The following is a 27,228-nucleotide window of genomic DNA, read 5'->3' as shown; positions in this document are numbered from 1 at the left end:
GGGTGATTTCCTTACAACAAATACGAGGCAGATACGCTCAAAAACACATGGACACCATGAGATGGTTTTTATTTCTAATGACACTGCAGCGTGAAAATTAAAACAATTAAACGTTATTCTTTTTCAAACATTTCCCAAGTGCAGGTTAACAGAGCAAAGCGTTTACTCCGTCTGTCTGAGGGCCTCTTCTGCAGTGTTCTGTGGTTTTTAGACACATCTGTCACTAGTTTTCTTTCCAGAACACTCTGAGATCCTTTTCATCCTCAACAGTCCTTTTCATAAACTGGCGTCTTTAGCCGAGTGTCGAAATGCTTTCATGCATACGGTGCATGTGAGTGTTACAGTAGCTCTCTGATGTAGACATTTCGTCTGACGGCGTTGGACATGCCCTCGTTGAAGCGGAACCACACATCGCTGTTGCCCACCGCCGTTCCCATCGCAAGAACTGCACACTTCTCTCCTGCAGAGAAGAAACAGGCTTTTGTTACTTTGATTCATTCAGGCCTCGGTGAGAGAACAGAGGAGCCAAAAGTCTTTAAGTAACGTCACAAGATCGATCATTTCCTCTCATAAAACTGAAAACAGGTTCACTAATTGCTAGCAATTCTTTTCAGAATTCACTAATCTGCTTCTCAGTGATTCACCTGGTTAAAAAACATCAGAAATCACAATCAGTTCCATTTCTTCAGACTTCCTGTTTCGCTTGACCAACAGATCGAATAATAAAGGAAATCAGTTTATCAAGACAAAAGTCTGAAAAATACGGCGACGACAGAATCTGACATTTTAGCTTCAAACAATCATCAAAACTGCTGTAGAAGAAATAAGTCAACTAATTCAGCTCTAATAATTTAAATTGATAAAATCAACTAGCGGTCCAGTGTAAAGTAGCTTTTTATTGTCTTATATGAGGAAAAAACAAATCTGTGTTGGCTTCTTTTGAGCTGTGGGAACATTTATTGGACTTTTCCTCTTATTTTCTAAGATTCCACAGATTGTTGTAAACAAATCATCACTTCTACAGTCGATGTGGCACATCTTTTAGTTCACTTATTTACTAATCCAGCTGTTAAGGAGCAACATTGTCATTTTCTGACCACCTGCTAAATGTAAGTCTCTCACTTAGCTCAGGTTTTTGGTTTTTCTACCAACTCCTGAGGGAAATGTACATCTGTCAGCTGCTAAAGTCGACTCTGCCTTTCGTTTGTGGGTTTTTAGAGTCAGGATCCACTGATTAACAATCTGGCTGATGATCAGATTCAATATTTTTCCTGATTATAGGTTTTCTTTAGTTTTTTTTAAAAAAAACAATTCCTGATAAAAATGAGTCTGAAGCAGTCCCATAAATCTCTCTTTACCATCAAGCAAAGCCCCGCCTACAGCTCCATCTGACTGCTCCTAAGCCACAAGTAACAGCCAATCAACACTGAGGGATACATTTGGAGAAGTTCTTATATCTAAACATAATAGATCATTATTAAACAAAACCATTTCAACAAAGCTTCATGGATTTTCATTTTTGCTGCAAATGTACATCAGTTCCAAGTAACAATCAGCATCAGCGCTAAAGAAAGCAGATCAGTTTATTTGTATTTTAGAGCTTTTCTCTGAGAATCAACACCTGCTGCAGCCAAGAAAGACACACAGAGTGAAACAGAACAGTAAAGTTTAAATGTGGACGGTTAAACTCAGTATGGAGTTCTACATTGAAAAGGTGAACGGTTCTAATCATCATCAGAAATGATCGTCATTTTAACAGATTAATAAGAATTTAATAAGAATTAAGATTAATAAGATAATAGATAATAGAAATAAGATTAATAAGAATTAATCAGAATTTTAAACATCATTAGTTGGAGCTCTACTTGTAAAAGTTGCTGTTATTTTGACGAGCACAGCTAAGGTTTACAAAAGGTCAGTTTGGGAACAAAAAGACACGAAAGCAGCCAGTAGAGAACCATCTAGTCAAATTAAAAGACTTTTCTGTGAAAATTCCAGTTTGTAATAAAGCTGTAAACGTACAGACGGCTCTGATTGGAGAAATATACAATGCTGCGGCTTCTCCTGCAAGTTTCTGTTGCAGGTGGAAGCAGACACACTTCCTGCTAAAATGTCTTCAGTGCAAAAGCGGCTGAATACTTAGAATTACTACTTCATCACCTGATGCTGGAGGAAACAGAAATGTCACGTTGAAAATCACAATTTCTTTATTGCTTCCCCAGCGTTTACACTTTCACACATTTAACTTCTAATACCTAACCAAAGCCACAAATAACCTGTAACCTGTGTGGACATGTGGACACAACTGTAACCATGACTATTAGTCATCAACTGAACTTCTATGAAACTTAACTGTTCTGCTGCGGCACCATAGTGAATAAAAGAAGAACATCTCTTCTTCAATTCAGTTGTTAGAGCAGAGAGAGTACAGTTACCACCAAAGTAAATACGGATAAAAAAGCAGAACGATGCAGTAAAGCAAAAATAAACAATAAGAAAAATGTAGAGTTGTGTAAGTACAAATAATGTGCGAGCGTAGAAGAAAACCTTGTGCATGAGAAATTTAGTTCTAATGACATCATGAATATTCTAGACTTTTAAAATATCCTGTGCAGTATTTTTTTTTATCCTTATACTACAACATACCCTACACAGGTCCTTTTTTACATAACACCTGTGCAGCATAGCTAATAATCTTTGGAAAAAATGTTCTTTCTATAATTAGCATTTATGTATATCCTGATTTATTTTGGTTATTTTTTATGTTTGTACTACATCTCCTAAACATTTGCACTGTCTCTGCTGCTGGAACAATGAAAATGATCCCCACTGTGGGATTAATAAATCAACGTTGTCATCTAAAATGTAAGACGTGTGTGGATGACTTCCACATGTGCATACTTCCTCAGTTTACTGGGCCTCCTGTTTAATGTCCTACCATTACACTGTCCCATACGCTTTTTCCTGCTTCTTTCTTTATCATCTTCTGTGTATGTTGGAATATTACAGGTTTTGTGAATCTCTGGAGCTTGATTTTTCTACATTTGTGATTTCTTTTTTTCTTCTTTCAAATCATGTAACTGTACCTAGCTTGTGCTTTTGTATATCTTTGATGATTCTGAAAATACTTTCTACTTTACAAGAGGGAAAAAATCTAAACATACAGAGCATGTAGAGACCAAGATAACAACCAGTTCTGAGTGCATCCCTCAAACTAGTGCACTATGGAGAAGTGGCACACTCAAACAGCAGTCCGGTTCATCATCAAGAGGATGGAGAGCTGTTCCCGTTTCAGTCGTTTCTGCTTTGACCTACAAACGGCTCTACATTTCCGCCCTGATTTTGCCGTCGATCAATTTCCGGGATGCACCATTTTCAGCAGGATTAGGGATTTTTAATGGATTCGCTTTTAATTGCCGCAACCACAGAGCGCCAAATCTGTGACACCAGTTTTACTTTCACAGAAACATCCTGTTTTCACCTTCACGCTGTAAGAAAATCTCAAAGTTCATGCAGTAGATGAGAATCACTGGGTGTCTGCTAGTGGCAGTCACAGAAACATGTCGCAAAAGTGAAAACTTGAATACGTTAACCACATGCTGAGAAGAAGCGACACTGCTTTCCCGTTGTAAAATCTGTATTTTCTGTGTCTGCGTTTGATGCATGTGAACCCAACAGTCGTGTTTGTTTCCTTTGTGTCACTGCAATAATCCTGTAGACCAAACCAGAATAGAGATTTCATTGGGAGCTGCAGGACTAAAATAAACTGTTGTACGGTCAGTACTTCAGGCAGAATAAATGCAAATAAGATATTAAAATTGTTCATTCTACTGGCTGAATGAAAACATGCGGCCCAAGTCTTTTGTGCAATTGCTTTCTTTCTCATAATTTACAAACATTTTTTGCACTACTGTTAACTCCACAGGTCACATTTATTGTTTTATTTTTTACAGTATTTTTGCTGCTGGTAAATATTTTTAACATATTTTGTATTGTAATGTACGCACCGAGATGAGATTTATCAGGATTTTTGTGTGCAAACTCTGACAGGCCAAAGAGCTAAAGTGAATAATGCAAACTGTGCTTCGTTTTTTACTTTTGCACTGAAGCTGTGACTCTTAAAAGTCTTCTCAACCCTAAAACTAAGCCCTTATTTCCTTTGCTAATGTTTATTCAACAGTTGTCTGGTAACTTCAAGGTATACCTAAAGGTGAATTGAGGAAAATAATGTGAACCAATGAAAGCAAAGTCTGTTCATGCAGTAAATACATCCCAGAATCCATAGGATTCATACTGGTTGTAAGAGAGACATTGTGAACAGAAATTTGAAGTTGCTTCCAAACCTTGAGCCTGTAGTGTAGATGTACAATGACTAAGTTAAGTCTGGTTTTCAAATATAACAAAGGTTGTAGGTAATGGTGTGTCAGCTGCAGAAATATGATGATACAGTGGTTGGGAAAATGCAGGCAGCAGTCCAGATCTGCTACTGATAAACTGGAAATGTTAGATATCACACTTCAGATGATCATTTTGAGGTGTTTTATTTAAACATCCTGCAGTTTCCAAGGGTTTGGATTAAGGTCTCTACAGTACCTGTCTCTAAAGACGGCTGAGGTCTCTGAGGTTTGGGGGCAACAGCTCGACCGAAGAAGTCCACCTCCGGCTGCAGGACACAAACACAGACAGATGAGGAGGACGGAGTTAATCAGGAAGTTTCTAAAAACAACGTCCTCAATAAGAAGGTCAAAATCAGTGAACAATCACACGTCTCATTAGCCTCATTTCACCATGAGGGACCGGTGGCTTCACATTATCCTCATTTGTGCCCTCTAGAGGCTCTGTCACTGAACTATAAAACACTGCGGCTCATTTGGAGAGGCTCCGATGTTCAGAGGAATCAGCCTGCTGTTCTCTGGTGCCACCTGCAGGCGTTAAGCAGCACATACAGCTGTGGGAAGTTTGATTCAACAGCTTCACTATTGAATCAGCTGCTGTAGCCGAGTTATCGCTCACATGAAGCCTCTCAGTGGCCGGTGCCAACTTGTATTTATCACTTGTGGACATAAAGACGGTTTGCAGCCCAAATCTTAAGTTTTTTTTTCTCTCTTTGGTTAAGTTTCAAGTTGATTCGGTTACATCTCTACAGAATTAATGAGATCCTTTCAGGTCCTGATGAGTGAAACCGGTCCATCCACAATGTATCTACGCTTAGCCTTCCTCTAATTGTCTGACCTTGTCTGTTTTACACCAGAACATATTACACAGTTACTCACAGACATCCCCAGACTATGAGCTTTCTGTTGCCATTTTGAGAATAAAGGTCGTGTCATTTGGTTTTGATAACTGAGTGTATTCTCCTCATCATAGTCCTTCCTGGGTCATTACTCAGCGACGACCAAATCAGAATCTGCTGAAACCTTTCAGGAATGATCTTTTACATTTGAAACTGACATCTGCCCATTTTTTTAGATGAAATTCCAACATTTTCATTGTTTTTCTCCCAATAGAAAATTTCAATAAGTCTCTCGCGAGTTGGAAATTGAACAAGACGCAACTTTCAGATGTCCATATTTCTTGAAGTATACGTCCTAGAGTCTTTACATTTTCAGGAGATGTTCAGGAGTTTCTGGTGAATGGAGAAAGCAGCAGATTCTGGCAAACAAATCTCAGTTTTGTGCTTCAGACCTCTCAGATTTAGGATCTGTTCAAAATTGCAAATAAAGTGGATTTTTGAAAAAAATATGTCTCTACTACATAAGATCTATTTGATCAATGCTATTGTGAGAATACTGTCTGGATGACTTTACCAATGCTTAGAAAGCTTTCAAATGTTAGTAGAAATGGGAGTTATGGCCAATTAAGATTTCCAGACGGCCAGATAGACATCTTGAATCATGGGGAGGTTGATGAAATTTGGGATCGTAAAAGATGAAGTGTCATCTAATTTTTGTTTTCCAGATTTTTTGGAGCTTCTTAAATGTTATAAAGGTGATAGCTCAAAATTATAAAAAGATTTACACACTAAATATTACAGATTGGATAAAATAACCTGCAAGAAGAAAAAAAGTTTGGGGACCCTTAGTTAAATTTGTAGAGAACGATGTCATTTTTAAATAGAAAGAGCAGTTTGGCGTTTGTTGATGTGTTTTGTTCTTTTTGTTGTCGTTTCTTTTTTTTTACATGTGTATATCTTGAAAAATAATGATAATATTGGAAACATAAAAAAGAAAGGCTGTTTGCTCTGCATCAGCATTCAACACTGAGCTCACTAAAACAAACCAGGCAAACAAATGAGAGTTGACTTTACCAAACTTAAGTGTTTGTGTCTCACCCTGGTCTCCACTGTGGTCTGCTTGACAATGTTCTCCAACCTCTGCTGATGATTCCTGGCAGGTTTAGGACCAGCACTCTTCTTTTCTTCCTGTTTCTACATCACAGATGCAGCAGATTGTAATTATTAACACATATGGCAACCTGGTTCCTGGTAATAAACCCACAGTCTGCTGGGTAAAACCTGCTCTGGCATCTCACCGCTGCAGGGTTTCGCTGCAGCATCAGTTGCTCGGCCCTCCTCATCTTCTCCTGTTCCATCTCTCTGCTGATGGTTTGTTTGGCCTGATAGGTCAGCTGGCGGCGCGGAGGAAGGCCGGTAAACCTCGCCACCTCCTCCACACGCCTGCAAACACACACAGCAAACAGCTAAATACAAACAACGAAAGTACCACAAACACACTTGTGATGCAATACAGCTGACACGAAGGGAAACCCTGTTAGACTGCAAAATAACAAAAGCTTCTACTTTTGGTGCTGTGGTTTGTGTTTTCTGGAATGAAACCCTGAATCTGTCATTCTCTAATACCTTAATCCTCTTACAGCTGATCTCCAACTCCATCCAACACACACACACACACATCAGTAAACTGTCACTCAATGCCCGATGGACTAATATAAATAACATAAAAACAGCTGTACAGTCAGTTATTTACTGAAGGTAATCATTATATAATATCAGCTGTGTTATTAATAGAACTATAAAGAAATAGCTTCTTGGCTACTTTAACAGAATTGATTATGTTATATATATATATATATATATATATCCAGGTTGTTTTCTCCTGACTAGATCCTTGCTTGTGTTGTATCTACTCTCACATGTACATTGCTTTGGATAAAAGCTAAATTAAATTGCAAAATTGTAGATTTGTATAAAGCCTGCAGCTAGTATCAAGTAAAAAATCTAATAAACTGAAAACACATTTATATATGTTACTAGAAGTCCTGTATTATTTAAAAATGTCCCAGAAATCTAGTTACATTTACTAAACTTTTACGTATATGAATCTGAACCACATTCACATCAGAATAGTACATATATCACTGCAAATACAAGAATTACACACTCCTCATCCACAGAGCAATATGAATACAGCAGACAGAAGCAGGAACAGTTTTCAGTCTTAAGTCTTTTAACTGCAGTAGACTATGAATGAATTTTCCTGCTTCTTTTTCTTTGCTGACAGCTTCAAAACCACAAAAATGTCAGAATGAGAAACAGCTTTAAAAAAAAAAAAAAAAAGAGCATTTCAATCCTGCTGTCTGTGATGTTAAACGTTTACATCCACATCTCCATCCGTGAGTTATCACGGCTTAGTGCTGTGGTGAGCCAGAGAGGGCAGGTACAGGAAGACGCAGACCAGCAGCAGCAGCAGCAGCAGGGCGAGCACTAGAGGCAGACCCCAGTCATTGGTGACCAGCACTTTGTCGCAGCGAACCTAAAGAAACGAACCGTCCTGGTCGCTCGACTCGTCCTCGGTCTGCAGCGGCATGGCTGAGATAAAAGCCGTGTTATCACATTCCATCAGCCTCTGGAGTCCTCATAACTAGTGAGCAATGTAGTCCGGATTTCAACAAAAAGGTGTGTTTTGTTCATTTATTCTAACATTCCTCGATATTTCAGAGGGCCACCCGCTTCTTCTTCAGTCATTCCATCCTCTAATCATTCCTCGTTAACCTCTCCGTCCTGTCGTCGTCCACCTGTATCCCAGCAGTGCCCTTTGCTACTCGCCACTGCATCTCCACGACCATCACACATTCATACCAGGTGTTCAGGGGATTATTCTCTAAAGCCTTCATGCAGAGAACCACAGCGTGGACAAGAGCAGTGACCTTCAACGGCCCACAAACACAGCGGGTGTGTGCAGGTGTGTGTTTGTGTACTCACGGCTCCAGCACATATGTGTACTGTCCCTCGGGTGTGCGGTCCTGCCTGTACGAGAGGTTGTAGGCCAGCATGGTGTCGATCAGCTCGTGCATCTGCTCTTTCTCTCTGCTGCTGAACAGTTGTGGATTCACCTGGAAGAAAAACACACGATTTGAGCAACAATCACTCCGATGTTTACTGAGATAAGATAAATTTTATGAATGAAATTCACGTGTTACAGCAGCTGGATTCAGTTAAGGCAGAAAGAAGCACAGAAACTACCTCTCTCAGATGCCCAAGGTTCTGAAAGATTCTACGACACTAAAATCCTATCAGATTTGAACTTCTTTTATGGCACTTATCCAGGTTGTTTTCTCCTAACTGGATCAGGAGTGTCCAACTCATTCTAGTTTACGGGTCACATACAGCCCAGTCTGATCTCAAGTGGGCTAGGTCAGTAAAATCATAACAGAATTACCTCTAAATAACCACAACTCTAAATACTTCCCTTTGGTTTAGTGCAAGAAAGCACATTCTGAAAATGTTCACATCTAATGAAATATCTTTCTGCAAAACATTATGAACAACCTGAAATTTCTCAAGAAAAAGAAGTGAAATTTTAACAATATTATGCCTCAGTTTATCATTTACACATTACAACTTACAGATCACAGAGTGTCAACCAAGCTGCAAAACATTTAGGTATTTAGAAATGAAGAATATAGTATTTTACTTTATGATCACAACAACTTGTCAAGATCTAGAGAATATTTTAACTGTACATTTGTTTTGTGACCTCAGTAAAGGCACTGCAAAGCTCTCCAGAAATATGAAAAAGAGAAGTTTGAGTTTACATGTGGATACGCACACATACGACATGTACAAGTCCATGGCTCCACATCATTAGAACATAAAATACATCAATATACATCATGATCGGTCAGTATTAAGATAAGATTTAATTTTGTAAAGAGAAAACAGTTTTTTCATTTTTCTTTGGATTGCACAGGAGCAAACTTTGATCATGTGTGTAGAACTGTAGAAAAAAAAAAAACAGTGCTAAGGGTTGATGTGACACCAGAAGAGCTATAGGGGAAGAAAAACAGTGTTATATATGTTAATGTTGCAAAACTGGAGAGCTGTGGCGCAAAAGAACGGCGATTAAGTTATTAACAAACAGCGTTAATAATGCAGTTTCATTGGAAGCGCTTTAGGATAAAAATAGTGTCACACGATGTGGATTGTCACAACCTGAAAGGCTGTGGTGAAAAAAAATACAAGGTATACTGTGAAGTTACAAACAACAGCACCCATCCATACCAGCTTCTAGCTTTGAAAACGCACCCAGCAAAACCAGCGTCAGCTTGAATGCGATTTCCTCAAACTTGCTGCACTACTTTTCTGCAGCAGGCCAAGCTTTATGTGCCTTTATGTGCTTTCATGAGTGTGGAAGACTCCCAATTTAAAAATGTTTGCCCATCTCAGCTGAAAATCTAACCTCAGGACTAAATATCAAAACAAGCAGCTTCAGTGAACGAGGTTAACTGGAGCTGCAAAAAAACAACTCCTTTCATGAAAATATATTAGTATTTTAGTTCAAACTGTTTCAGATCGATATTGAATGAACTCCAGCATCATTTTGTTTCTGGGTTTCATGTGTGTTTTCTATCAGCTCTGTGCTACAAAGCAGGATTTAAGGCTATCAAGGTAACTTCAGTTTTAACTTTCGTCTTCAGTTCTCCATCTTGGAAAATAGCATCACTATCCCTAGAAGATCCTACAAGGGTCCTCACAGATGGTGAAGGGGGAAGAACTGCAGTTGATTTCAAAGCCATTAAATAGTTCTATTTGCCTTCGTAGAGCGATAAAATGCTAAAACAGACACAGATTAAAACGGCAAAGCCTCTTAGCTTACTCCCAAAACTGTTTAACACAAAAATAAGGCTAAATTTGGCACACACACTGTGTGCTGTGATATTTAATTCATCGTCCTCATCACCATGAATATAGTTCAATTTACTTAATTATTTTTTAAAAATTGTATTCATGTGAGTAGCAGAAAGGAACTATGTTTGTAATTTTGCAAATCTGAATAGGACATCTACATTAAACAGCTCCTACACAAAAGAACAGAGGTATTTACAGCCCTGTTCATTAAATATCCACATATCTGGCGTTTTCTTTGCAGCAGCTTTGTGGCATTTAGTCTGTATTATGTTTTTATGTTCCTCATAGTGGTTTGGGTTTATAGTTAGTATTTCTTGTAAGAAATATACAGGTCTAGATCTGTCCCTGTTTGGCGACTGCTCATGACTGCAGCCTTTATTTTGAAGGTGCTCATAGCTACAATCAGAAACCTTGGTTGAATTACGGAGCTGCTAACCAATTAGCCTGACTGGTTGTCGGTGTAATGAATACAGATAATAGAAAATCCTGGATACACTGCATGCTACATTAACAGACAGAAGTTTGCTATAAATGCTTTGACGTACAGGCCGTAGTTTGGGACAGATGATGTCGAGAAGCAGGGTGAGAATATCGAGGGTCAGGCTGAGCTGGCTGATCCTTGCTCTGATGCTCGCTGGGATGTCGGCCAACATGGTGGACAAAGCATTCCTGCAGCTGAGGAGACGGGAGGAGGCCTGGAGAAGACACAATGAGTGAATCAGCGGTGATATCTCAATGCTCATCATGTTTTATGCCTAAATATCTAAAATGGTGAAAAATTATATATTTTATAGGATGTGTGGCAAAATGGCTCTGTAGTGTCTGATGCAGCATTTGTAAAAATTATCCCCCACAGGACATTTCACCTTTAGCTATAAAACTTGGTCAGCATACGCAGCACATCATGGAGCACAAAAAAGCCTTGAAGCCATACAATAAACCCAACAGGAACTTGAATTATTTGTTTGTTTTTTGGTCATTTTGGTCATTTTCAAGAGCTATAAACTCAAGATGTGTAACTCCAAGAGACGTCAGATTTTATACAACAGGCCTTAATGATCAAAAGTTTCCAAAATTGTCCACAACAGTCAAAGGGCCTGGCCCCAGCAGCCCCCTCATTTTGCTGCAACATCATGAAACAGGAAGTGCTGTCTAAGTCCTCTGTGCATGCTCCAATCTGCCTCATCACGGTCCTGCACTGATCACATCCATATGCCAAAATACATTCAGTCATAGCGCTACCTGGTGGCAACAGGAAGTTATTTGTTTTACACTTTGATGTACAGTTGTTAGCCAGTTGGCAATATTCATATTCATTATTCTTTCATCCACTTTATACTGGCTTCCGTTTATTTCCTCTTCTTTATATTGATTCCCAGTATGTTTCAGTCTATTTATATTGGTTCCCAGTATGTTTAATTCTCTTTCTATTGACTCCCAGTATGTTTTAGCCTCTTCACACTGGGCTCAATATTTTTTATCCTCCTTTCAACACCAATTTCAGCTTTTTTTGTCTTTTTTGAAGACATGTCTGTTCCTTATAAAGTGCATGGTAACTCTGAAAACTGCTCTATACTTGCATGTACTGTGATAAAACTTTGTGATATAACAAAACTTGACGTCCGCCATGTTCCAACATGTGTGGGTGTGCTCGGGCCTATTCAACACCTGCAGCTTTAAGAATTCGACCAACTTTATTCATCTCCAGAGGTAAATTCAGTATTGAGTAATTGTTTAAGCTTCACAATGTGCCACACGAGTGCATGCAGTGGATGAGTACCTCATGCTGGCTGTGGGGATAGTTGATGCGGGGCACATGTGTGTGGGCAAACAAGAAGTGAAACATGACAGAGAGGAACGGCAGGTATCTCATCAGAGAGAAGTTCTGTCCATGTAGAATCACTTGGTTCAGCCTGTCAGAGAACGACATCCACTCCAGAGCCTCGCACACACTGTGAAGGTTGGGGTCCCTCACACGCATGGACAGATAATTATCATACAGACCCTGAGGAGAAGAGAGAACGTAATGTTTCACAGACTAGGAGTGCAGAATACATTGTTGTGCAAAAGTATTTGCAATCTACAGATATCTTCTATTTTTGCATATTTTTCACAGTTAAATGTTTCAGATCATCAAATGAATTTTAAAATAAGACAAAGACATATCAAGAAAAAAACAAAAAGCAGTTTTTGAATGTTGATTTCATTTACCGAAGGAAAAATACTGTCCAGTCTACCTTTTCCTATGTGAAAAAGTATTTCTCCATTTAGCTACCAATCTACCAAATGACCAAATTCATTCAGCAGTTGGTTTCAGTTTCTCCTTCCACACTCACATCAGATTACTGCCAGGCTTGTTGAATCTAAATAAATTATCACTAACAACATCACTAAATAGAACCAGTCTGGCATTGTGAAGTAGATAAAGGGTCTGAAAAAGCAGCACATAATGCCACATTCTAAAGAGATTCAAGAACAGATGAGAAACAAAGTCATTGACATTTATTAGTCTGGAGGGTTTCAAATCCATTGCTGAGGCTCTGGAACTCCAGAGAACTCCAGTGAGAAACATTATCCACAAATGGAGAAACATGGAACAGTGGTGAACCTTCCCAGGAGTGGATCAACGACCAACATTTCTCCAAAAGTGTCAACATCTAATGGAGGAGGTCACAAAAAAACCCAAACAAACATGTAAAGATCTGCAGACGTCACTGGCCTCAGTTAGAAAGACTCTGGGAGAAAATGGATCCATGGGAAAGTTGCAAGGATGAAACCACTACTGACCAAAAAGAACATAAATGTTTGTCCCAAATTTTCAAAAAAATATCTGGATGACTTCCAAGACTTTGAGGATAACATCTTGGGGACTGATGAGTCAAAGATGGAACTTTCTGGATGACATGGGTCCATTACATCTGGTCTAAAGCTAATACTACATTCCACAAGAAGGATACGATACCAGCAGTGAAACATGGTGGAGGTAGTGTGATGGTTTGAGGACCTGGATGACTTGTCATCACTGATGGAGCCATGAATTCTGCTCTCTATAAGAAAACCCTCCTGGAGAATATCCACCATCAATACAATACAACAACTTTATTAATCCCTAAAGGGAAATTCATCATTTCATGACATAAAGCTCAACACTAATAGTTTATGCAGCAAGACAAACATTAAAAGCACACAAACAAGTCCACCTCTAAGTGGCTCAAAAAGCACTAAATGAAGGTTCTGAAGTGACTGAGTCAAAGTCTGGACTTGAATCTAACAGAGATTCTGTGAGAAGACCTTAAAAGGACAGTTCATGCTGAAAACCATATTACGTGACTGAATTAAAATGATTCTACAAAGAAGAGTGGACCAGAATTCCTCCATGATGATGTAAATACTGATCACAAGCTGCAACTAGACGAGCCCCCAGTAGGGGGCAGAACCACGCCCATGCATGATACCCTGTATCAATTTTGATCATCGTACGTATCTCCCTTCCTACTTGATCTGCTGACCTGTAACTCCACAAGTGAGCAGGAACCTTAGACTGATCTTCAGTGCCAAGTTTGATTATCTTACTTCAGCACTTGCAGAGATATCTGAACGGACATACCCACCCACATACATACATACTTACCCAGCCAGCCAGCCAGCCACATACCGAAGCGAATGCAGTAACCCCGCTGACGTACACGTCAGGCGTGGTTAAGAAACATTTAACTACAGTTGTTGCTGCCAAGAGACCAACCAGTTATTAGGTTTAGGGGGCAATTACTTTTTCACAGGGTGATATATGTTTTCAATAAATCTTCAAAAACTCATCATTAAAAAACTGTATTTTGTGGATTTTCTCTGTGTATTATGCAACAAATCTAAATATTTGTTTGATGATCTGGAACATTTAAGTGTGAAAATTTCAAAAACAGAAGATTTCTGCAGATACTTTTGCCGTGCACTGTTATTGTCATTTCAGAATTTTATTTGTTTCTGATTCTACTAAAGCTTCCACCATTGCTTCCTCTTTGTAGAGAATAAAGTAAAAAGGCAGGAAAGCAACATATTAGAAAGTTTAGTTTATTACCTGAGAAACCTTTTCATACTCTCCACTAGATGAAGCCAGATGGAGAATGTTCTGGAACCTCTGAGCTCCACCTCCTGAACCTGGTGTCTCTTCAAAACCTTCACCGATGCGTTTCCTGAAAAACAGAAATGACTGTCACTCAACATGTAATTAATGGGAGTGAATAACTTATCTAGAGTTTGTTTGACCACAAAATCAGCACCGCAAAGCTCTGTCCATTAAGTGATCTGAATGTCAGCTTTTCTTTGATTATTATTTTCAATGCAGATACACTCGCATACAAAATAATCTCAAGGAATACATTTTTAATCTGTTTAAAATTCCGTTGCTTTTCACATTGCAAAAAAATACATCACAGAAAAAGAAAATTTTGCTATGTTACTTTTTCGTCCAAAATCATGCAGCTTAAACAATTAATCAACTAAAGAGTGACATATCTTACATAAGGTCTGAGTTAATAGTGATTTAAGACAGTTTTTGCTGAACTGATATTTTTCATTTTTAATACCTTCAAAAGGGGTTATTTTTAGATAAAACTGATTCTCATGCTTTTTAGGACTTTTCAAAGCTGCAGATACCCCGATAGATTAAGTTTGCAATTTCATGATCCACAGAAAATTCAGGAAAACGCAGTCATCGACGCCAACAACATCGTGAAACTCTCCGGTCACTTTTCAGGATCTTTGATATATTTCTTCTTAAAAAGCTAAAACATTTGCCATTTAGTGGCAACAGTTACATGAAGTTTTTTAATTTGGATTTCAAGTTTTGTACTTCGCATTTACATGGAAATATCAATTCCAAACTAAGGTTTACATGGACCGCACGTTTGGGTGTAATAAAGGAGCCTGACTGGACAGGGAGTGAACATGACATGTCCCTGTTTATCGGAAGAAAACAAACTCCATTTGCTGCGGCATTTCTTTTCCCCAACAACATGGAGGAACAACTAAAAAGCACGCTTTTCGCTTTGCTTTTTATTGTCGTTTTGAAACAGCAACTCGGCAATGGCGTACTACTTCCGTTGTGCCAGTAAGGTCGCAGAACATGTAAGTCGCTACATCAGGAGCCAAGCATGCACAGAATGACGGGAATTAACTAAAGCGGAATTAACTGTATGCATGAATAGAATGTACACAGGAATTAGTTTATTCAGAATTAGCATCAGAATAAATCAGGTAGTTTATTCGGAATTAACTTTTTAATTCGGAATTAAGTGTTTACAAGGAGATTTTAAAGCAGAATTAACTTTAATTCCGAATTAAAGAGGAATTAAAGGTCTCATGTTAACATGCTGAACGTCAAGGAAAATTCCTAACAGGCAAGACAGACACAGATGGGACACACTGATACCGTTTTATACGAGGTAGCTGGAAGATCTCCTGCCACAGATGAAACAGTCCTTTGTTCTGGTCTTTCTGCCCCACAGAGACGCACTGAATCGTCCTGCTGTCCAGATGCTTGAGGCCTCGTCCATGTAGAAACTGCACAGCCAAGAAGACGTATTGCGTTACAATTACAACATATCTAGTCACTGCTTCATGGTGCCGCCACTCACCTGCAGAGTGTTGATGCAGGACCGGATGTCGTTGTCCGTCTTCTCACACAGCGACATCAGAGTTCCCGTGTCTGCTTTCAGGCCCTGTCGCTGTGAGATCTGCAGAGGGAGTTTCAATTATGATCGTGTTCGGAAGCGTTTGTGTACTTCTGTGACTGTTTTTGTACGGACCTCTGCCAGTCTCTGTGCAAGGCGGGAAGGTTGTGTCTGCGGAAAAGAAAGAAGGAAAGCCTGCTGCCGGAGAGGTCTGAGAGCCGGAACATAACTGAAAGAAAAGAGCAAAGAAAAGTTATCAAATGAGCACAGAGAAGACATCATTCAGACTAGGGGTGTAAAACTCATTTTAGTTCAGGGGCAGTAAAATCAGAGCACAATAACCTCTCAATAACAATTTCTCAATTTGCTACTTTTTTACAGAAACACTTTTCCTGTATTTTGCAGAAAGCAAACAACTGAAGCAGCGTTCTTGTCTGTCCTAGATTATGGACGTATCTACAGAAACACCTCTACTTCCTAGATTGAGTTCATCACTTCACCATCAGATTCTGTTTATTCAAAAACACTGATTGGCAAAACGCCACAATACATCCTTTCCTTGTTAAATGCATCTCAAAATAACTATTCAATTTGCTCAAGCGGTTGGCTAACACCTGAAGGTGGTAAAAATGCTCGTCTATCTGCTTAGCTTTTCAGCCGCACATAGTTGGAACATGTTGTAGAAATCATTAAAGTTTGGTCCAGCTGTATCTGTTGACCAGTTTAAATCCATGATCACAGACTACACTATTTCTGAATGTGATAGTTTTTAACTTTGCTGCTTTGTTGTCTTTCTATCTTATTGACTGTGCTCTCAAATGAATGAATGAATATTTACCGTTTGCATTTTACAACACACAACAAAAAATCAACAGTTTCCTTCTTGGATGCTGCTTCAATCATCGTGTCTCTTACAGGTCGTTACAGATGCAGATGATCGGTCGAAGCAGGATGGACTCCTTCTTCTTTTTTTCTTCGTGGTCTCTGTTCCAGCTTCCCCACCATCTTTTCTGTTCAGAACTGCTAACAATATGTTGATGGCAGCCTGCAGAGCGTCAAGGAAGACAAACATTTTTAAGAAAGAGTGCAATCATAGCTGGTCTTTAAACCCTCTATTTTTTATTGTAAATGCCACTAACTGCACCTTATTGTAAATATTCACAATTTATTTATGTAGTCAAACAAAATCGTCCTGTTGCCCCATGTAGCGCTAACAAGCCCCACCAGTGTACATACTTTTGGTGCAAATCATCCTTTCTGGAGCTGAGATATTTCCATACAACTGATGCTGCATGTCAGGAAACTCTTAAATACAGACGGAGCAAATGATGTTCTGCCAGACAAGATTTCTCTTGTAAATCAGTCATGAAGACTGAGAACCAAGCAAACATTCCTGTGAGGTGACCACTGCAGATGCTGCTGCTGAAATAACGCATTGTGTAGCCCTATTAGTTATTCCTGCTAGATGTCCAGTGTCTGCTGCTTGTAACCAAAATTCACATAATTTACAACTTGTGTTCGTAACACTGCTCTTCAACCAGCAGAATGTACACGTCAATTTCATGCTCTTTTGTACATTACTCCTCTATCTATGTATGTAAAATGTGCGAAGTATCTATCTATCTATCTATCTCAAAACTGATAAACTCAGGCTACAGAAGTAGTCAGAAATATACGTTCCTAGTACGTGTGTTCTATGAATCAGTGTTTACTCCTTCCTACTGTGGAAAACATCATAAAGAACGTCAACTCATCTTGTCTAGTTTACTTAATATAAATGCATGAATTTTGCTGATTTCAAAATAATTAAATGTAAAATTACTGCTTTAAAAACAGGAGTTCTTATAATTTAAGTTGAATAAAGAAACAACTGAGACATCGACTCAGGAAAATACATTTACAGGAAAAGAAACTAGACTTCCTAGGAGAGAGTTAAAACTCCTCAGAGACTCGTGTTTTTTTGTAGTTTGAGAAAATAGAAACGTGTTGTGTGCCTTTAAGTTATATGAAGTTATGGTTCTTTCTTTTAATAATAATAATCCAAACAATTATCCGTTGAACTTTTCATTTATCTCACTAAAACTGAGGGCAGCTTCACAGATTCTGTTTGCAGTGATCGTGGCTTCAATCGACTGCAAATTCTCAACGTTAAATGAAGAAGTAACTCAACAAAAATCTTAAAAGCTGTCTATATGACTAGTTGATTCAACTTAACATTTCAAATTTATTTTTGTTTCCTCAGGTTCAGTTGATTTAACTTGACAACTTTGAACTAATTAATCATTGAAGCCATTCACATTTTTTAAGCAGCAGGAGAACCCACCATTAGATTTACAGTGTAGTTGTCCAGGAATAAAATATGACTCTGTGGAACAAAGGCGCAACAACTGGACTTTTTAGAGAAGCCAAAAAATAAACATTATGTAAATAACTGTGCTCAGAACGTACTGTAGGGGCCCCATCAATCTCATCAATAATGAGGCAGTTCGGTCTCTCGTTGGCTCCTAAAACTGACTTCATCTGCGTCGCCGTGTCGATGCGTTTCTGGAAAACCTCAGCACTGCGATCATCGCTGCAGAAATATCAACGGCACCATGGAGGTCACCACACTGAGGTCTACAGGAAACCTAGTTTATTATTTAATCAGGATGGATTTAGTTTGTCTCACCTGGCATTGATTTCCACCACATTGTACCCAGCATGCTTTGCAATGACATGAGCCAGAGTGGTCTTACCCAAACCTGGAGGACCAGACAGCAAAGCCACCTAGAAGAAGAAGAAGATCAAAAGACATTTTTTCCTGTAATAAAGTTTATTAAATGGAAACTGGCATGATATATTGACAGATTTTCTACCTTGAATTTGGGCCGTTTGTACTGATCCAGTTCAGCCTCCAGAATCTCTTCCGTCATCTCAACCTTAGTCTTAAAACGATTTTGATTTTGACCTCCTTGGTTGGGTTTGAACGAGTTCTGATTGGCCGCCTGTCGGTCAGATCGAGCTGGGCGGGACTTCCTCTCCCTCCCAAACACCACAGTGTCCCAAAGCTTCAGCCACTTGAGCAGACAGCGGTTGGTAAACTGCAAAGACACGTTTAGACAAAACAGATACTCGATCCATCCACCAGAAGGGAAATTTCATCATTTATAGAGCCCTAAGCTCACACAGAAAACACAACGTATCGCTCACATCGTCACTGAGAAGCTCCGTGTAGTGCCGAGGAGAGAATCTGTCCACCCAGAGTCGAGACGCTCGGCCTTCTGCGTCTTCAGGATCCTCGTTCTCTTCATTCTCTGTGTTTTCAGGCTCAAACACATCATTCACGTTGCTAGAAAACGACAGACGTAAAAAAGACCGTTAAAATCCAGCATGCCATCCAGTTCCTGTTCTATTTTTGTGTGTGCAGACAGGTAGTGAGTTACTTGGTCAGCAGCTCTGTAAGACGCTGTGATTCCTCCAAAACCTGCTGGTGACGCTACATGATTTCAGAGAAAGACAGTAAACTGAAAGTTATTTTTTTTACTTTTTCATCTTTAATCAATCAGAAAGTTTTAAGAGTCAGGAAATACAAAATAGGGCATATGCCCCCATTTTATATTTATTCAGTTATTGGGTTACCCCCTAAATTTATAATCTTGACAGGCTCTATAACTACACCGATCAGGCATAACATTATGACCACCTGCTTAATATTGTTTTTGTCCCCTTTTGCTGCCTGAACAGCCCTGACTTGTTGAGGCCTGGACTCCAGTAGACCCGTGAAGTTGTGCTGTGATATCTGGCACCAAGATGTTAGCAGCAGATCCTTTAAGTCCCAGAAGGTGTGAGCTGGGTCCTCCATGGACTGGATCTGTTTGTCCAGCACATCCCACAGATGTTTCATTGGATTGAGATCCAGGGAATTTGGAGGCCAAGCCAACTCCTCAAACTGGTTCTGGTGCTCTTCAAACCATTCCTGAAGCATTTCTGCTTTCTGGCACGGTGCATTATCCTGCTTAAAGAGGCTAAAGCCATCAGAGAATACCGTTTCCATGAAAGAGTATGCATGGTCTGCAACAATGCTTAGGTAGGTGGGTCGTGTCAAAGTAACATCCACATGGATGGCAGGACCCAAGGTTTCCCAGCAAAACATTGCCCACAGCATCACACTGCTTTTGCCAGCTTGTCTTCTTCCCATAGTGCATCCTGGTAGCATGTGTTCAACAGATAAGTGTTGCACCCGGCCATCCAGCAATGGAAAAGAAAAAATAATTCATCAGACCTTCTTCTATTCCTCCATGGTCCAGTTCTGATGCTCACGTGTCCATTGTTAGTCTTTTGGCGGAGCACAGGGGTCAGCATGGACACACTGACTGGTCTATGAAGCCCCCATATGCAAAAAACACCAATGCTCTGTGTATTCTGACACCTTACTATCAGAACCAGCATTAAATTCTTCAGCAATCTGAGCAACAGAAGCTTATTTGTTGGATCAGACCACACAGGCCATCCTTCCTCTCCACGTGCATCAGTGAGCCTTAGCTCCTCATGACCCTGTCACCGGTTCACCACTCTTCCTTCCTTGCACCACTTTTGATAGATACTGATCACTCCAGACTGAAAACACGACACAAGACCTGCACTGCTGGAGATGCTCTGACCCAGTTGCCTATCATAATCTGGCCCTTGTCAAACTGGGTCAAATCCTTAAGCTTGCTTATTTTTCCTGCTTCTGACACAAACACATCAACTTGGAGGAAAAGATGTCCTCTTACTGCCTAATACAGGGATGGGATCAGCAAGTTCTGATTCCAGCGGAAAGTTGTTGACGGGGGTGGGGGGGAGAAGAGAGAAGAGATATGTGTGCGGCGGCGGCGCAGCGACTTCCAATAGCTGGGCCGTTTACAATCGTCGTTAACAAGCTATCGTTAATGTCGTTACCATCTCGCGGGAGTATCAGCGACAATAAAGTGTTCAAACTTCAAATGAAATCGAAGGATCTGCGGAAAATTCCCATCCCTGGACTCTACACTTCATGGTGATTCGATTACAGTTACTGTACATGACTGCTCTCACTGAGTGGCAGCTAGCATTCAGCGCGGTGGATATTACGACTCGCCAACCATAAACATACCTCACCCCCCAAAAAAATTTTCTCCTCGAATTTAGACGATTCACAAGAATGACCCTGGCAATGATAAAATCCGCGGATCCGCGGAAAATTCTCATCCCTGCTAATATATCCAACTCACGAACAGGAGCCACAATGAGGAGATAATCAGTGTTATTCACTTCACCTGTCAGTCGTCACAATGTTACACCTGATCAGTGTACATTCATCATCACTTGTTCATCCTTATGAGACAAAAAAAAAAACAGCGAACTAGAGAAAAATTCTCATTCCTTTTATATCCTCAGTCACATTAATATGTGAATATTCTCAACCCATTCTAGCTGAGTGGAATAATACTGAATTTATCTGTGTCAGACATCTAAATTAGCTTCATTTGGTTGCATACAGTCAATTCATTAGTTAGAGATGATTGTGTTACTATTGATACATGTATGATGATCTATAAATGTTTGGATACAAATTTTTTAGCACATGTGGTTACATCAATACATCACCCCGTCTCTGTTTACATTCATCTGGTTCTGAAGTTTGAAATTGCACACGTTTTTGTTTACTCTTGCACAGTATTTGCACTACACATAAAACACTTCAACATTTGTACATTCTTTAAAAAGGACATTTTGCAATTTATATTTTTCTTATATTAACTTACTGCACATTTTTGCTTATTTATCTGTATTTATGGCGGTGGGACCTGTACTCTTTCTGATGTAGCAACCAAATTTCCCCTCGGGGATTAATAAAGTATTTCTATTCTATTCTAATATTCAGAGTTTAACAGTGTGATGCAGTGTAAAAAACAAGTCCCACACCTTCTCTGCCTCTTGTTCTCTCAGGATTCCTACTGGCACTGCCAGCAGCCCCAGTCCACCCCGGGAGTTTGGCAGCATTCTGGAGTCCACTACCTGCAGAGACAAAAGTAAACACAAAGAAATGAAACTCAAACTACAGCTGGACATTAGAGGGATGTTTCAGTACATCAGGGTTCGCCCAAAGTGAAGATTCAACACCACAGATGAAAAACTGCCGGCAGTTTAACCTTTGTTCCCGTGTCTTCTTTCTGTCTGAGGTAGACTCGACTCCCCGATGAGTCTGTCACACTGATGTAGTCTCCTTCTAAAGGAGGCCGCCTCAGCACTCGCAGGGATGCTGGCGTCGCCATGGGGAGTCGTTGGGGTGTTTCTGGGATTGCAGCAAAGCCACTGATATCCAGCACAGCAGGGGTCGACCTAGAACACAGAAACATGTTCAGAAGTCGGTTACAGTTTGTATCAAAGACTGCATGATTTCTATTATTATTATTATAACACATTCAAAAAAGTAACTAATTATTTTTTAAAAATGATAAGAGGCCACTACATGGTTCACAAGGTGAGTATAACGTTTTTGATTCCCACTTTTTAATGTTTCAGGCCAACTATTCGCTTTGTTTTTTTGTTTTTTTACATAAAGTGCTCTTTTTCATAATGCATATTGTATTTCTCTTGTTTTTTTGCTACAGCTGCTACCTTTTGTATTATTTTATCATTCCTTGTATAAAGCTGATTCAAGAAAACCCACAAAGAATTCTAGTGTACCTGTACTGAAATGTTCCCGTGTAAATGGCAACAAGTCTGTATTCTATTATGCTTTGTTTCAGACCAGGAAACAAAACGTCAAACAGAAAAGTAGAAAATCTTCAGACATAACAGACTGTAATGAGCAGCTGAACTTTTCACTTCATAGATTCATTAAATTATGATTCAAATCATTAAAATTGTTTGCTTTTGCACATTATCTGATCAACTAGCTGTACTGTCGAAGTAAAACACAATGCAAAAGATGTTTTACAAAAGACAAACTGTAGAGGAGTAAAAAAAAAAAGATGTCTAAAGTCTACAGAGTGCATGTGTCAGACTTTTGTACTTCTGCTACACACTGCCACATTGTGATTTATTGTTTAAAGTGCATCTTATATGTGTGTGATTTAAGTATGATTAATTTTTTTTGTATCAAAGAGTCTGCTCCTGTCATATTTTGCAAAATATTTGGCCTTCTTGGGAACCTACATTTACCTTCTTTATGGATAACTGAGACTAATAGTTGCTGTGTATACACAAAATACAGTCACATTAATTCTTCTGGATGCACAGATGACTAAGGTGCTTCAATCCTGCTTTGCTCAACTGAGACTACTAACAAAAATCCAACCATTCCTTTCTCCTCCACTTTTTTAAAACAGTCATTCATGCGTTCATCTCCTGAAGACTCAACTACTCTAATGCACTTTACACTGGAAACATCCACAGACTGTCATCACTTCAAAACACGTACTAAGTGAGGTGACCACACTACACCAGTCTTCACTGACCTTTACTGGATACTTGTGAGTTTTATAGCTAATTTTAAGATTTCCCTGCTTGTTTTTAAAGGACTTCTGCCTACATCCAGGAACTGATAATTCCTCATGAGCCTGAACGCAGCCTGAGATCCACCAGCAGGGCCCTTGTGATGGTTTCTGAGGCCTGTTAGGCCGCGAAAGGTGGCCAAGCATTCTAAGTTCAGAACCTAAGTTCTGGAGCCTGAGGATCTAAAGCAGGTAAACTGAGTTTTCTCTTTTAAATGTCTTCTTAAAACTCACTTTTATTACTTGCCCTTTTCTTAACTGCGGCTTTCATTTATACGATTTTACTGTGTCTTTAAGGGATCTTACTGGGGTTTTTTTTGCTTTTTTTATTGTTTTATACTATTTGCTCTTACTGTAAAGCACTTTGTAACTGTGCATTTTGAAAGGTGCCATAAAAATAAAGTTGTTATCACTATATGAAATCGTATAAATGTATTTTAAGGTTGAAAAACGGTTCCATTTCACCATTCATCTTTTCCTGTCAACTCTCCCAGTGTTTTAAACTGACCCACTGAACTGTGCCTCTTTCTGAGTGTCTTTTTTCAATATTCATCATGCGTCTGTCCTACCTGAGGGAGTTCGACGGCTCGTAGTTCTCTGGAGAGGATGGTGGTGTGATGTCATCACTCTGCGATGCAACTTTTCTCTCTTGAAGCTGTGATGTGTTGAAGAGCCGCTTGGCCACACCGGTATCCTGTTTTTGCCGCTTTGCCTTTGGAGCTGAGAGGAGCAGGTTAGATTTAAGACAGAAAGGCATCAAAATAATCAAAGACAACAAGGTCAAAACACACATAAATGATGAACTCACTGGTGGACTGATCATCCAGCAGGTGCTCTACATCTGAAATGTCGTCTCTTGGACCTCGACTCTGACGTTTCGCTGGGTTGGAAGATTCCTCTACGATGTTTAAGCAAATACACAGACATGACACTTCAGAAAACATTAAACTGACTGAAGACTTACTCTGACTCCAACCATGAGCACTAGTTGTATAAAATTAGCCCTTATTCTAACACATACATGTACATTATAATAAAGTGCTGACCATAATCTGCTAATCAACCAGTTCGCCAATCGCCACAGTAACAGATCACTGATTAAATCTTTTAAACTGTTCATCAAGCAACAATTTCACAAATCTGCAGGTTTCAAATGTAAATTTAATTGATATATTTCTATTACTACTATTATATTATTTATGTTGGTGTTCTACTGGGTCTGTGGGTTGTCTGAGTGTTTACATGCTGCTCTTACAAGTAATTTCCTATAAAGGATTAATAAAGTGTTATTCTTATATTTAATTTGAAGACGGTGTTTTGGGTTCAACAACACTTTTTGGCATTTATTAATTTTTGTAGGCTCTGAAATTATTAAATTTGGAAAAGATAAGCCCAAAATATCATTAAGTTAAACCAGATAATATTCAGCTTTAGGCTTTGCATGGGAGCATGAACACTCACTTGTGGTTTCCTTCTCTATCTTATATATCTGTCAATATTCATCTTTAATTTTGGCAACTTATATGAGGTGATAGCCCATTCAGCTACGATCAAGCTGATATACAGTCCCTGACAAAAGTCTTGTCGCTTCTCTTAAGATGTAGGAACAACAAATAACAAAATAGTCACTAAATAGTCAACTATTTCTTCTAATATATCTGATACCAGGTTCATTAATGATACACAGACATAGTATGTCACGTTTTGTGTACGTCACGCTCTGTAGCTTTCCAGATCCAGCTTGGAATCATGTCATGAGTTAGTGTGTACGATTTGATTGGTACTCAGAAAAAGGTATTGTCTTCAGCACTACAAGTAGTAACTTTAGTTTCAACAAATGCCTCTTATGTCTCAGTCCCAATACGTCACGTTTTTGTGTTTTGCATATTGGACCTGATTTAGAAACATGCCATATAAGCTCTGAAACTTCACTGGATAACACCCCAGACAACACCCTTTAAAATGGTATACAACATTAAATATTTCAAGGTACTTCATTTTTCACCCTATGGTGGCCAGAATCTGTACGTGTTCCCATGCTACAAGCCTTTATTGACATTAGCGCAGAGTCTGTACACCAACATATAGTTTGACATGCAAACAGGTGCAAAATTGTTCTGTACAAGTATAAACGTAAATACAGTGCACTTTAGTTAAGGATCTCTAACTCATGATTTATGACATTGTGATTTTACTCTATTGTTTTCTGTCTTTTTGTGACTGAAAACAGCCACTTTCACTGCATGTGACAAATAAAAACTTTCAAATCTTGAAATGAATGCACATAACAAGTGCAAACAACAGATTTGCACGTAGAATGTAGAGTATGAATGTTATTTTGACATGTGACCCTAAATCCACAGCTAGGGTCCAGAAGAGCAGAGAATGAGATAATATGAACCCATACAGCTTTGATTTAAACATCACGGAGTCTGATTTAGATCATATGAAAAGGCAGAAGACATTGACACACATTAAATTAACAGAATATAACGATTTAAACCTTGCAGAACTGTGTGTAGTTGTACTGGAGAACTGGTTCTAGTCAAAAGCTAAGGATACACACACTAAAGAGAACTCATTTGATATATACTTTTTTCCGGTTTATTGCTCTTTGTACTAATTAACAGCCACTTCAATTAGCCTATATTACAGGTGTTGTTACACTTATTGGGAGAACATACATGAAAGTTCGCAAGCTAGCTTGTTTTGACTCACCCTCCATCTGGGCCAAAACCTCCAGCTCGTCGGCGAACTGGTCCTCGAAGTCGTCCTGGATCTCGAAAAGTTCGTCATATTCGTCCATTTCGGCTCCCACTGCTTTATCTATCGACAAATGAATCTAAAAGTGCTATTTACGTGAATGTTTCTTTCTTAACCTCGGCAGCAGCTTCGGTAAAGTTCATTTCGCGGCAAATTTTTGTTGTTAAGTAATACATCCGGGTAACGATAGCATCCTCTCTGCTGATTGGCTAAAGACGCTCCTCCTCAACTCCTATCATGCACCAATACAGCTGAATATTCTAAATATTGGGGTAAATGTGCTTAAAATTAGAACAATTTAACATTTTCTTGCAAATATGATTCAAAAGCAGTAATGATTCCGTCTTCACTTGGGCATGACCTCCGTGAGAGTTCAGTTCGTATGAGTTCGTGGCACTTTTTTTTGTTGCGACATTATTACATCCGGATCACAAGAGCGCTCTTTCTTCTGATTGGCTAAACAGGCTCCTCAACTCAGCCTCAACTCCCATCATGCACCAACGGAGCTGAAAATTCCAAATACTTCGGCAAATGCGTTTAAAATGAAAAATGTACATGTATATATTTTTCCTTGTGAATATAATTTAAAAAAATATAGTGGCATAAAAGAAAAAGAAAAAAATCCATAATTCTTAAAGAAAAATTATTTGAAATATAGTCAAGGTTATAAGCTCAGGTTAACCTGAGGGTGGCGCTAACTGCACAGTCAACCTTTACCAGACTGAACCATACGCACTCTATGGATTGGACTATTTTGGCTCCAGTGTCCCTTAATGATACCATCTAATGTGTAAGATTTACAATTTTCCCATTTAAAGGTCATTTTAAAAATTACTTACATACCTCCAATTAATTTCCCATTGCAGTAGACAAAATATGTACACTAATTACCTCAAGGGGCTCATATAAGCTATTTCATATTTATCTAAAGGGCTCTTAGACTTGTCCACATCCGATTAAAATGCATCATTATTGCTGTCAAATGGTAGCCTAGCCACGCTATACCCATGTTTCTGACGGCACAAGGGTCTAGGGAAGCTCGACAGGGAGGGAGGCGGGCTAAAAGGTTGTCTATCAAGTCCCTCTGCAGCAATTGGGTAGGTATACAACCAATCAACGCAACAAATAGGCAGACATAGTTCCAAGAGCA

At 39.2% G+C, this 27,228-nt stretch overlaps 2 protein-coding genes across 2 annotated transcripts in view; both read right to left on the bottom strand.

The window, feature by feature from the left end:
- Positions 1-27,228, bottom strand: part of LOC110957620 (protein FAM83G) — a 216,228-nt gene that overhangs the window by 159,572 nt on the left and 29,428 nt on the right. The window lies entirely within an intron of this gene.
- Positions 53-26,263, bottom strand: chtf18 (CTF18, chromosome transmission fidelity factor 18 homolog (S. cerevisiae)). The gene is given in 23 exon segments (XM_022203740.2): positions 53-460; positions 4,594-4,663; positions 6,332-6,427; positions 6,532-6,676; positions 8,222-8,352; positions 10,693-10,842; positions 11,928-12,152; positions 14,223-14,337; positions 15,576-15,706; positions 15,781-15,879; positions 15,952-16,045; positions 16,732-16,789; positions 16,792-16,861; positions 18,265-18,388; positions 18,485-18,582; positions 18,672-18,896; positions 19,006-19,144; positions 19,239-19,291; positions 21,742-21,834; positions 21,969-22,158; positions 23,885-24,035; positions 24,124-24,213; positions 26,034-26,263. Coding segments are annotated over 23 exon segments (2,757 nt in total). The 5' UTR covers positions 26,122-26,263; the 3' UTR covers positions 53-338.

The sequence above is a fragment of the Acanthochromis polyacanthus genome, chromosome 7 (assembly GCF_021347895.1).
Source record: "Acanthochromis polyacanthus isolate Apoly-LR-REF ecotype Palm Island chromosome 7, KAUST_Apoly_ChrSc, whole genome shotgun sequence".
NCBI classification, from domain to species: domain Eukaryota; kingdom Metazoa; phylum Chordata; class Actinopteri; family Pomacentridae; genus Acanthochromis; species Acanthochromis polyacanthus.
Note: the sequence above shows the minus strand (reverse complement) of the source record. Positions and strands in the feature narration are given on the sequence as shown.